General features: G+C 38.4%; 1 protein-coding gene across 6 annotated transcripts in view; it reads right to left on the bottom strand.

The window, feature by feature from the left end:
- Positions 1–242: 242 nt before the first annotated feature.
- Positions 243–13,353, bottom strand: part of CEP95 (centrosomal protein 95) — a 59,080-nt gene continuing 45,969 nt past the window's right edge. For 5 of the 6 annotated variants that reach the window (XM_067715013.1, XM_067715014.1, XM_067715015.1 and 2 more), the window contains 9 exons: positions 8,813–8,952; positions 7,920–8,009; positions 6,667–6,796; positions 5,508–5,677; positions 5,320–5,394; positions 3,949–4,101; positions 1,223–1,369; positions 864–935; positions 243–575 (listed from right to left, as the gene is read on the bottom strand). In XM_067715013.1, the coding sequence (XP_067571114.1) occupies positions 399–575; positions 864–935; positions 1,223–1,369; positions 3,949–4,101; positions 5,320–5,394; positions 5,508–5,677; positions 6,667–6,796; positions 7,920–8,009; positions 8,813–8,952 (1,154 nt within the window). In that variant the 3' untranslated portion in view covers positions 243–398. Of the gene's footprint in view, positions 576–863; positions 936–1,222; positions 1,370–3,948; positions 4,102–5,319; positions 5,395–5,507; positions 5,678–6,666; positions 6,797–7,915; positions 8,010–8,812; positions 8,953–13,353 lie in introns of all 6 variants that reach the window. The other variant, XM_067715016.1, reaches the window with a different exon arrangement.

The following is a 13,353-nucleotide window of genomic DNA, read 5'->3' as shown; positions in this document are numbered from 1 at the left end:
AAAAAGCTACACACACTTAACCATCCTATCTTTAAGGTTTAACCCTAAATAAGTCCCACCTCTAATGACAAGCCCACACTTCAGCTCTTTTCTGATTTAGAGATCTTTTTTTGGGGTCCTCAAGTGCTATTTTTTTTTTTTTTTACTGTTTTTGTTCACCTACAGCAATAGGCTTCAGAAGCTGGCTGCTCAGTTGCTTTTGTGCACCTCTTTTAAAGTTTTAGGTCATAAATTCAAAGCAATAAACTTTAAGAAAATTTTTATTTTCAAAGTTAGTTATTTCATAAAAAGTATTAGTATATAGATAAGTTATTTAGAAATGATTCTTCTGGGTTAGATTGTTTACCAGGGCAGAGCTAGAATTGAGCCAGTAAAGTCCACACCTAGGAAGTCTGGCCTCATAGGAAGGGATTTTTACTGTACTGAAAGGAAGCCAGATGAAGCCGAGATTTGAAGCGCTCAGCTTCCAATTCCCGGAAGAAAGCATCATCGTCGTTCTGTGTTATCATGTACTGCAGCTGTTGAATTTCCTTCTCCATCTTAGATCTCAGTTCCCTCTTCACCTTATACAACATCTAAAAGAGAATTCATGTCATCCTGCTATTCACAACATTGATCCAGGCCCTCATGTATTTTTATTCCCTCTCCACCTTCCTGCTCATCAAGCTTCTGCAGTAATTTTAATAATTTCTCAGCAGCTCTTACAGAGACCTGAACAGGTAAAGTTAAAATCACAGAATACATGTTTTAAATCGTAGATCGATCTTATTAGTATCCTCTCCATTCCCCTTAAAAAGTGTAGTACAGTTGTTTTCCATTTCTTAAAAATGTAAATAAATGATTTCTATCTTGTTAATGATTACCTGGGCCTGGGATTTCTCTCTGGCTTTGAGCTCTTGACGTTCCTGTGATATGGCTTCTGCCAGGAATGAAAACTGTTTACAGGGAAGAGAAAAAAACCTTATATTTGTCTGTAGTCTAAATGTAACAATTCTTATGTTCATAGGCTTAAAATCTTATTTTAATGGAAATAGGGCAATATTCTGTACTGTGGTCAAGCACTAGCTTATTTTACCTTAAATTTCAGTCAGTCCAACCTGTATAGTGACAAGTTCCAGATTAATATGTGGAGGCTTACTTGTTCAGCAGACTAAGCTGATGTCTGACACCGGGCAGTCAGGATTAAGCACATCAGAATGTAAACTAGTAGCGGTGAACCCACCTGGTCTTTATAGTAGTTCTCCATTGAGTCCAGTTCATTTTGGTGCTGTCTCTTTTGTTCATCTCGCTTTTCTTTGGCATAGTTTCTTAGGTCTCGTAATCTTTGCTTTTGAATCTGTAAACCTTCTTCAAACAGTTTCTTAAATATCTGCCAGTTATTTAGTCAGAAAGATAGTTACGGTGAATTTTCATGGAGGAATAAAATTCTGCCCAACTAGAGGTATGTAAAAAATCTATGTGAACTACAATCAGTATAAAGTAACAGCGTTATTGAGATATAATTCACATACTATAAAATTCACCCTTGTAAGATGTATAAATCAGTAGATTTTACTATATTCAGAGTTGTGCAACCATCACCGCTAACTGCAGAACATTTTCTTCACTCCAAAAAGAAACCCCATAACCATTAGCAGCCACTCCCCCTCCCCCTCTCCCTAGCAATCACTACTCCACTTTCTATGCCTACAGATTTACCTATTCTGGACATTTCACATAAATGGTATCATATAGTATGTGGCCTTTTGTATCTCGCTTCTTTCACTTAGCATAGTTTTTCAAGGTTCATCTATATTATAGCAGGAATCACTATGAAATTCTTTTTTTCATTGCCACATAATACTCTACTGTATGGATATATCACACTTTATCAATTCACCAACTGATAGACGTTGTTTCCTCTTCTTGGCTGTTATAAATAGTGCTGCTGTGAACATCTGTGTATAGTTACCTAGGAGTAGAAGTGCTGAATCATACGTTTAACCTTTTGAAGAACTGCCAGACTGTATTCCAAAGTGGTTGCACCATCTTATAACCCCACCAGCCCTGCATGTGTGTTCCAACTTCTCTACATCCTTGCCAGGACTTTTTTATTTTAGCCATCTTAGTGGGTGAGAGTTTATCTCATTGTGGGTCTGATTTGTATTTCTTAAATGACTAATGGTATTCAGCATCTTTTCCTGTATCCCAAAGATTCTTAACTACTTTCAGAAAAGAACTCTCAAGCAGTCATGTATATAGGAAAAGAACCCTAGAGTAGAAAGAAACACTGCATGTACACAGCTGAGGGCCACGTGGTTATCATCTAACTAGGCCACAGGTACACAAACTGTTCAAAGGATTCGGATATGCTCACTTGTCCTCCACTGACTGATCAAGAATTCTTACTAAAGTACAGTCATGCATTCATCAGCCGGCAGCATTGCCTTAGTGTCAAATTACTTAACCTCTCAAAGCCTTAGTAGTATCCTCTAGAAATGAGGATAATAGTATGACCCACGTCAGAGTACTGAGTCCTGTTAAGTATAATTACCTTAATGTTTTACTCTAGAGATGAAATTTATTGCTAGTTTGGAATCCCAAGCTTGATGAGGATGAGATAGCAAATACCTTGTGGAAAGATCTCACAGCATATCTGTCCTACATTATTTTCCTGGTTTTGAGTGGAATCCGAGGTCATCTAATCACACCTTAAATTCCTGTCTCTTACAACATGCTCCCAAACCCCTAAAGCAGGTGTCCTGCAGAAGTACGGACACTTGGGACATCAGAGGGAATTAAGACCTCACATTAAGATAAGGACAGTAGAGAAATACAGATAAAGAGGCACATGAAAAGATGCTCTACTTCACTAATTATTAGAGAAATGCAAATCAAAACTACAATGAGGTATCACCTCACACCAGTCAGAATGGCCATCATTAAAAAGTCTACAAATAAATGCTGGAGAGGGTGTGGTGAATAAGGGAACCCTCCTACACTGTTGGTGGGAATGTAAGTTGGTGCACCCACTATGGAAAACAGTATGGAGGTTCCTCAGAAAAACTGAAATCAGAATTATCATATCCAGCAATTGCACTCCCAGGCATATATCCGGACAAAACTAATTTGAAAAGATACATGAACCCCCTGTGTTCACTGCAGCACTATTCACAATAGCCAAGACATGGACACAACCTAAATGTCCATCAACAGATGAATGGATGAAGATGTGGTATTTGTGTACAATGGAATATTACTCAGCCATAAAAAAGAACAAAATAATGCCATTTGCAGCGACATAGATGCAATTAGTGATTATCATACTAAGTGAAGTCAGAAAGACAAATACCGTAAGATACCACTTATCTGTGGAATCTAAAATACGACACAAATGAACCTATCTACCAAACAGAAACAGACTCACAGACATAGAGAACAGACTGGTGGCTGCCAAGGGAGAGAGGGTTGAGGGGAGGGGGTTGGGGGAAGGGTGGAGTGGGACATTGGGGTTAGCAGATGCAAGCTTCTATATATAGGATGGATAAACAACAAGGTCCTACTGTATAGCACAGAGAACTATATTCAGTATCCTACGATAAACCATAATGGAAAAGGATATATAAAAAATGTGTATATATATGTATAATATATATACATGTATATATGTATAATATATATATTATATTCCTATATATATGAATCACTGCTATATAGCAGTAATTAACACAACATTGTAAACCAACAACAATTAAAAACAAAGACGGGCGGTAGAGACAGAGTAGACTGGGATGCACTATGGGGGTAATAAAATGAGGTGTGGGCCAAGTCTGAACTCTAGCCAGCATTTTGGACTTGCATTTGGATTTTGGATTCACACTGGGACAAGAGTCACAAAGAAGGTGGTCCTAAAAGGTAACAGACAAAATTTACCTTCTTAACTGGATTGGACAGAAAAGCAATATTTACCATTTCTTCCCGGGTCCTCATTCTCATCATTTTTGAATGCAACTGAACTCTATAATCATCATAATATTTTCGGGCACGAACAGTCTGCTGCCGATTTTCTTTTATCTTTGATTGGGTCAACTTCTGCCTGTGAATGCGGTCCTTGAAGTCTTGCTAAGAAAGGGAAGGGGAAAAAGAGGTAAGGACATGAGGAAGACAGACTCCAGTGTTCTCATCTGTCCCACTCTCCAACACGATGTCTTCAGGCAGTAAGCCGCGTATGGAGGGCCAGTAGCCTGCTAGCTGGGCATCGAGTGTGAAAGCCTGTCCGTCCCCAGAAATCCTTTAGTCTTTAGTAGGTTCATCACCTTAGTCAGAAGAGCTGCCCCACAGTGCCATGGTTAGGACTCCACGCTCCCACTGCAGGGGGTGCGGGTTCAATCCCTGGTCAGGGAACTAAGATCCCATATGCTGCGCAGCCAAAACAAACAAACAAACAAACAAAAAAACACACAGAAGAGCTGCCCCAATAAGCCCCCAAGGCTGCAGAGAGCAGCAACAATCCTCATGGACTGAGAGTCTCATCTCCCCATTTCACCAGGGAGTCATCTAAGCCATACCCAGATGCCTGCTTAAAAGAAGTAGAAAACTGGCACCCTTAAAGATGTTCAAGCAGAGCTTGAGTTAACAGAAGTATCTATATCAAAACTAAGGAACTTAGGTGATATCTTAGCAAAGTAGTGAGGGTGAAATGAAGTCATGTACACAAAGCCTTCAACTAGGTGTCCAGACACTTGTTTTCTTTTCCCCGCACCAGAGTCTCACATGCAGTTCCTGATGGCTTCCCCTTCTTTCTCTGAAACTGCTTAGAATTATAGTTCTCATTGCTTATCTCTATACTCAAGTTTCTTCCTCTGGCTTATTGTCTTTGATCTCTGTCCTCCCCCTTCATGATACTCAGAGGATAATGTTGTACTGTGTACGATTCTCAGTCCAAATTATAATGGAGGCATAGACAACCTCAGCTTTCTATTTGGGACCTGAGAAAGAAAGGAGAGGACAAAAAACACTAAGTTATAACCACCTGGTACCTCGAAGAGGGTTGGAGGTAGAGACAAACCTGGATTAAAATCTCAACCTTGCCCTTGCTGATTATGGTGGGACCCAGGGCAAGTTAACATCTCAAAGCTTCAGGTTTTCCATTTCATAGAAAACGTTTCTATTATGTTACTATAAAGACTAAATGAAACTGTGTATATAAAGTATCTAGCACCTTACCCTCTCATCAATTTTGGTTAAAGACCTAAATGCTTCCACAGGTAAGTGTAAGAGGTTTGAGTCAGTGGGGATATTGCCCAGCTGGTACAAATAAAAGTAATTAATATAACTTACCAGTCTCTTGTTATGTTCATATTCTTTCTTGATAAGCACAGTAAGGAGATCGTGCCTTCTCAAGGCTTCTTCTATCTTTAAGTGGGATACAAGGAAACGAGGTTAATAATTCTATTCACTAGATTATCAAGGATAAGCTCTGCCCCTTTTTGGTTTATACTCCTATGCTTAATTGACAGTTATCTTACTTCATCCTGGAGTTTCTTCTTTGATCGATTTTCTCTATATGCATCTTTTTTGAGCTGTTCAACCTGTGCAATTTGCTGTTTCCACATTTTGCTTAGTGTTTGACCAGAAACATAGAGAAATGGAAACTGCTCCAGCATCAGGGGCAGGAGACTGTGCTCATTCACTTTCACTGCAAGGTGAAAAAAAAAAGATGCTCTTAATCTGAGAAACTCACTGACAGCTTTTAAGAAGAAATCTCATCCCACCTTCCTGCGAGATCAAAGCTTATCTAAGTGATGTGGTTCTGAGCTTGAAAAGAACAATTCTAAAAGTGTGTTATTACTTTTGCACTCCTTCTCTGATTGGGATAGCCAATTACTAGTAAGGATGAAAATAACCTCAACATTTCTGACTGATGACATGCTGGTTTTGTGAAGTCCATCCTAACTGCTCAGCTGATTCAGTGCCTGGGGTGGATGCTGTGTGTGTGGTCAAACTGCCTCCCAGGAGGGCTGAGGAGTGTTAGTCTCTGTCTGATGGGATGTAGTTAGAAGGCCAGTGGTCTTTGAAACTGTACCCTGGCACCAACTGTCAATGTAACAGGAGCTGGACAGGCCCTCTGCTTGCTTTGGAGCACCCCTTTGGTTCTACCAACTTCCCAGAAACAAAAGACAACCAGCATGAGTGAGCAGAGTGAAGCTAAAGCTGGAACAGCTGGTCATAGCCATCACATTCCTTTGGTGCCAATATATTGGTATATATTTAAGAGTTTTAGAGAGGGCTTCCCTGCTGGCACAGTGGTTGAGAGTCCGCCTGCTGATGCAGGGGACACGGGTTCGTGCCCCGGTCCGGGAGGATCCCACACGCTGCGAAGCGGCTGGGCCCGTGAGTCATGGCCACTGAGCCTGCACGTCCGGAGCCTGTGCTCCACAACGGGAGAGGCCACAGCAGTGAGAGGCCCGCGTACCGCAAAAAAAAAAAAAAAAAAAGTGTTCTAGAGAAATGCCTCATTAAGAGTTTTATCTCTCTTTACAGAAATCTAGCATATGGCAGTGAGAGAAGAGGGAACTTTCTCCAGCTGACTGGTAGATGCTGGTTCTCAGTGCTGTGCCCTTGGCATGTAGCACACACTTTCAAAGGATGCCAGTTTTCCATAAAGTACAATTTTGTGGTTCTTACTTGGAACTGCTTTATTTGGCTTTGGCAAGCCACCTCTTGGACCTGGAGTTGTGGTTTTTCTAGAGTAAATCTTCCAGGGCTGACTATGTTTTGGAGTTCCTTTATGAACAGTTTCTCTGTATATTTTTTCCTTAGGAGCAGATATAAAACAGAATAGAAATGAGAAGTCTAATAACTTTCATACATCATCTTAAATATTACATAGGGACAAAAAGAGCTAACATAATCCCCAGCCAAACCACCTTACTTCAAATTTCTACAGTCTGGGGATTTCCCTGGTGGCACAGTGGTTAAGAATCTGCCTGCCAACGCAGGGGACATGGGTTCGAGCCCCGGTCCGGGAAGATCCCACATGCCGCAGAGCAACTAAGCCCGTGCGCCACAACTACTGAGCCTGTGCTGTAGAGCTGTGAGCCACAACTACTGAGCCCGTGTGCCACAACTACTGAAGCCCATGCACCTACAGCCTGTGCTCCACAACAAGAGAAGTCCCACACCACAATGAAGACCCAACACAGCCAAAAATAAATTAATAAATTAAAAAAAATTTCTACAGTCTGGTTATTTACCTACTCTAAGTTAAATGCCTCTTTAGTTTCTGGCATCCTTTGGAATTTGAAAAAGCACTAAATCTTTTTCAAGTTTCATAGTTGCCATAGCCCCACACCCTAAATACAACTACTAATGATGTTCTGATGTACTTGCTTCTTTTGACAACCTTTTAAACGTAGATTAAAAAAGTTCTTAGACGATGTTTAGTTTTAACCACACTGTATGCTATATTCTGTTTCGTTTATGAACATTTTAGCATAAGCATTTTCTCCATGCTTTCATTTAGCTTCTGTAACTATTCTTTTGAAAGGCAACGAAACTTATGCTTTGGTGTCTTCCAACCAGGCATGGAGCAACTGGGATTTCCTGTCTTCTTTTACTCTCCCTCTTTAACTTGTCAGCCTAGACTATCTTTTAAAGCCTTGGTGAACTGATAAGCAATAGAAGCCCTTAAAAACTGATGGAAGTTTTAGGCAGGAAGGAAAAATACTAGTTTTGGGTACCATGTCTTGCCACATTTTAGCAACTTGCCTACCTATGAATAAAAGAAAATCCCACATCATGAAATGAAATTCTGCTTTTTTCTAAGGGGCTGATAATGATTAAGGCCCTGTTGATTTTTTTCCTTTTAAGAAGATCATCTCTGTACTTTCCACTGATCTGATCAAATGGCATTTATTACAGTAGAGACTTTTACCCACTGTTTCCTCCTTGTCATTTATTCCTAGAGGTCCAATATTCTCTTGAACTTTATTTCTTCTTAGTTCCTTTTCAAATGCTTCAGTTATTGCCTACAGGGGAAAAGGCCATATGATATTATAGTTATTAAAAACATACAAATGAAAATGAAGGAAAAAAATCAATCTAATATTCTGCCATTCCATTCACTTTTTAAAGTTCCTTTCAGGCTATATATATTATTAAATATACATTATTTAACAGATATGTAATTGGGACATAAAACACAACTTTACATATTTTTTGTGTTCTCACAGTTCCTGTAACTATTTTGATACACACTTGAGTGGAAGTTACATGTTTGAGTTGAAGTTACATGTTATTTTAAGACATCTAAATTAGTTTGTTTTCACCATTATAAAACATACTGTAGCAAACAACTTAAGTGTTCTAAATTTATGCTACATTTCAAAATCCCTATTCCACAGTAGAAAGTCTTCCTTAGTAATCATACATTCTCCTGTTGAACCCTAACAGGAGGGGTCTCATTCCTGTTTGGGCATTTTCATCCTATCTGTAATTCAAATAGCCGGTCACATTTAATCCACCTCAAATTCTCTTCATTTCTAAAGCTCTCTCTGAAAATGCCTGTCTACACGGATATACTTTCTTAACCCACCAGAGTACTGACTAAGCTATATCTAATAAGGTTAGTTTTTTTAGAGTTTCATGAGTACAAGTTTTATGTTCCCTAATGGGGGATGTAAAAGCTATGTCACATAATTTTGTCATCCACTCAGCTCAAGAATATTAAATGCATTTTAAGCCTTTAGTCAACAGCATGTTCACTGTAGCATCTGGCTAAGGGTAAAAGGTAATGCCTGCTGCCCAATGGCGGTCAAGTGATGGGATATACCTTTGCTTGAAATTGGCGGATATCTGTTACTTTTGGCTTTCGCTGCCTTTTTCTCTCCATATGGAACTGTTTGTGTTTGTTAATTGGAGATGGAGAAAGTGAATGAGATCTGGAGGGTGGCTTTCTATGCATGGCAAGTCCTACAACACAAGAGAGACATGTACCATCAATTTCTGACAGTCAGAAATGTTAAGTGGGCACCAAACAGTTGACTGTTACCAAATCCAAAGAGACTATGGATGTGCTAAATGTACTCTCTCCTATAACTAATTTCTGTTTGTTTATATGTTTAATCACACCAAGCAAACGGACTAATGCACATAATGTGTACTCAAAATGTCTCAAAGAAGTACTAAGGTTCTATATTCAATTTTGGGTTGAAAATGGTGCAACATGTGGAATGCCTGCTGCACACTCATGGTGGTGGAGGAGAAAAAGCCATCTGAGCTGTATGTCTGCTATCCTTTTACCTATCTAGGTCCTGAGGAGGGGGCTGTAAGTACATATACACATCCTTATAAAGCAGAATGCTTATACGCAAAGGTTACTGTAGCTTAGCAGTTTTAAGCAGTCCTGTTCTTCCCTACGTAGCCATCTAGCCCTCCTAATTCCATACTGCCTAAGAGAGCTAACGAATTACTTCCCTCCACAAACCTTTTTATGTTCCACCGTTTATAAATATGCTCAGGAGTCTGCTAACTGTGAGGAGGGGACTCCATGCCTTTTTGGAAAAGCAAATAATTCAATATAGCTCTAAGGTCAAGGAACTTTATTTGATACCCTTCTAAATAAATTTTCCCAGAAAATTAAAATGTCCGTGAGCTTTTTTCTCTTCACTCTCTTTTAATTCAAATCTTTCAAATTAATTTAAAACTTAAAGATGTTAAGTTAACCTGACTTGCACAATCTATTTTAAATGATGTTTTAATAACACTTTTATTATGTCCACAATGTATTCTTCTTTAGAAACTGAAGAGCCAATAAAAATAACGTTTTAACTTATAATGTGTTTTTAAGATGGGATACAATGTACATGTCAGGAAAACATGTAGGCTACTGGATGATGGTTCCTAGAGATTACCTGAGTCAAATTTAAGGGAAGACAGATGAAATAATCAAGAGAACGAAAAAGTACTCTTGGAGTAAACAAAACAAAACAAAACAAAACTGAAAAGTTAAGGAAATTTTGGATGAGAAATGGATTGCTTCTAGAGAAACAAGGGATGACCAAAGTCGATAGAAGTGAATGGAAAACGTGCAAAGTTTTAGTTGGTGGAAGACAGGATAATTATTTGAACAAGCAGTAGGAAACATCTGCAAGGATGTGGCAAACCAGAAACTGTCATGCATTGCTGATATGAGTACAAACTGGTGCAATCACTTTGGAGGGGAATTTGGCAATGGTGGAAAAGTGTAAACTCCTCAGTCTAGCAATTCTAGTAGATATAGATCCTAGAGAAACTTCTGCACATATTTACAGGTTGTTCATTGCAGAACTGTTTGCAGTTATGAAATCTGAAAACAATCTATATGTCCTGCAATGGTGGGGGGGACATATATATAAATAAAAATACATACTCATACAAATGGGGTACACTGTATGAACTCAGTTATGCAGTAGTTAAAATGAAGAACTGGAAGTATCAACATAGATTTTTTAAAACAATGTTAATAGAAAAAAAGTTGCAGAATAATATATATCTGTATATTAAAAAAACATAAAACAATAGTATATTTAGACAAGTAACAATGCTATTAAAGTATAAAGACAGGGATGAGACGGTCCAGTTCAAGATGGCAAAATAGAGGCTCCTGAACTCACCTCCTCCCACAGACACTGAAACCTACACTAAATATGGAATAATTCCCTCTGAAAGGAATCCAGACACTAGCTGGGTGACATGAGAAAAAACCCACATCAAAAAGGGTTGTGGCACAGCTTAATCTACTAGGAGCCATTAAGAATGAAGAAAATGGTTTAGACAAACACAAAGATTTGAGAGCCAACCAAGAGCTAGGGATGGGCTGAATGATAAGAGTCATCTCCTATGCAAGACTACTCCTTCGAGACTGGGAGAGTGGCTGTTTTATCTAATGCACAGAAACCAACACAGTCAGGAAAACAAAGAAACACAAGAATATGTTCCAAACAAAAGAACAAGATAAAACTCAACAAACAGATTTTGATGAAATGGATAAAGGATTTACTTGATAAAGAGTTCAAAATAATGGGCATAAAGATGCTCACTGAGGTCAGGAGAACAATGAGAATTTCAACAAAGTGAGAATTTTAACGAAGAGAAAATATAAGAAAGTACCAAACATAAAAAAATATTTTTAAAAAATAAAAAAATATTTTAAGTACCAAACAAATCACAGAGCTAAAGAATACAATAATGGAGATTGAGAGTCCGCCTGCCAATGCAGGGGACACAGGTTCAAGACCTGGTCCCAGAGGATCCCACATGCCATGGAACAGCTAGGCCTGTGCACCACAGCTGCTGGGCCTGCGCTCTGGAGCCCATGTGCCTGGAGCCTGTGCTCTGCAGTGGGAGAAGCCACTGCAGTGGGAGAAGCCACCGCAGTGAGAAGCCCACGCACCGCAATGAAGCATAGCCCTTGCTCACCACAACTAGAGAAAACCTGCGCGCAGCAACAAAGACCCAACGCAGCCAAAAATAAGTAAATAAATTAAAAAAACAAAAATGAATACAATAATGGAGTTCAACAGCAGACTAGGTGAAGCGAGAGAAAGCATCAGCCAACTTAGGGCAATGGAATTCATCCAAACAGAAGAGCAAAAAGAAAAAACAATGAGAAAAAGTGAAGAAGACTTAAAGGACTCCATCAAGTGGACCAATATTCACATTATAGGGATCCCAGAAGGAGAAGGGAGAAAGTGGCAGAAAGCTTATACAAAGAAATAATGGCTGAAAACTCCCCTAATCTGGGGAAAGAAACAAGACATTCAGATCCAAGAAGCCCAGAAACTTTAAAATAAGATAAATCCAAAGAGACCCACACTGAGACATATTATAATTAAACTTGTCAAATTTAATTTGAGAGACTCTTAAAAGCAGTAAAAGAAAAGCAACTTGTTACGTACAAGGAAACACCTATAAGACTATCAGTAGATTTTTCATCAGAAACTTTGCAGGCCAGAAGAGAACAGCTAAATATATTCAATCTGCTGAAAGAAAAACTGCAACCAAAAATACTCTACCCAGCAAAGCTGTCCTTCAGAATTGAAGGAGAGATAAAGAGCTTTCCAGACAAGCAAAAGCTGAATGAATAAGGAGTTCATCAACATTAGTACAGCCTTACAAAAAATTTTAAAGGGACTTTTTTTTTTTGGCTGCACTGCACCGTGCGGCTTGTGGGTTCTCAGTTCCCCAAGCAGGGATTGAACCCAGGCCATGGCAGTGAATGTCTGGAATCCTAAACACTAGGCCACTCTGTTAAAGGGACTTTTTCAAGTTGCAATAAAAGGGTGCTAATTAGTAACAAGAAAACATATAGAAATGTATAAATCTCATTGGTAAAGATAAATAATTATTTAAATTCGGAATACTCTAATGTTATGATGGTGGTAAGTCATATACCAAATCTGGTATGAAGACTGACAAACAAAAATAGTAAAAATAACTATAACTACAATAATTTGTTAATGGATACACAAGGAAAAAGAATGTAAAATGTGGCATCAAAAACATAAAATGAAGGGAAAGTAAAAATGTAGAACTTTAATATGTGTTTCAACTTATCATCTTAAAATATGCTGTTATAAATATGTTTTATATAAGCCTTATGGTAACCACAAAGCAGAAACTTAGATACACAAAACAAAGAGAAAAATCTAAGCTACTATTAGGGAAAATCCTCAAGTCACAAAGGAAGACAGCAAGAAAAGAAGAAAGGAACAAAGGAATTACAAAGCAGCCAGAAAACAATTAACAAAATGACATTTAGACCATATCAATCAGTAAATAATTACTTGAAATGTAAATGGACTAAATTCTCCAATCAAAACACACTGAGTAGCTGAATGGATTAAAAATTTAAAAAGACCCAACTATGTTGCCTACAAGAGACTCCATCTTTAAGAACACACACGGACTAACAGTGAAGGGGTGGGAAAAGATATTCCATACAAATGGAAACCTACAGAAAGCTGGTGTAGTAGCTATACTTCTAACAGACAAAATAGACTTTAAGACAAAAACTATAATGAGAGACAAATAAGATCATTATACAATAATAAAAGGGTCAATTCATAAAGAGAATATAATTTTATGTAAGTTTTTTGCACCTAACATAGGAGTATCTAAATATATAAAGCAAATATTAACAGACCCAAAGGGAGAAATAATAATACAGAAATAGTAGGGGACTTAGATTCCCCACTTTCAGCAGTGGATAGATCACCCAGACAGATCAATATGGAAATACTGGACTTAAATTACATGTTAGTCCAGATAACTTAACAGACATTTACAGAAAACTCTTATGCCAAAGCAGGAGAATAACCATTCTTCTCCAAC

Source organism: Pseudorca crassidens, chromosome 19, assembly GCF_039906515.1.
Source record: "Pseudorca crassidens isolate mPseCra1 chromosome 19, mPseCra1.hap1, whole genome shotgun sequence".
Taxonomy (NCBI): domain Eukaryota; kingdom Metazoa; phylum Chordata; class Mammalia; order Artiodactyla; family Delphinidae; genus Pseudorca; species Pseudorca crassidens.
The sequence above is the reverse complement of the archived record's forward strand: the minus strand, read 5'-3'. Positions and strand labels throughout refer to the sequence as shown.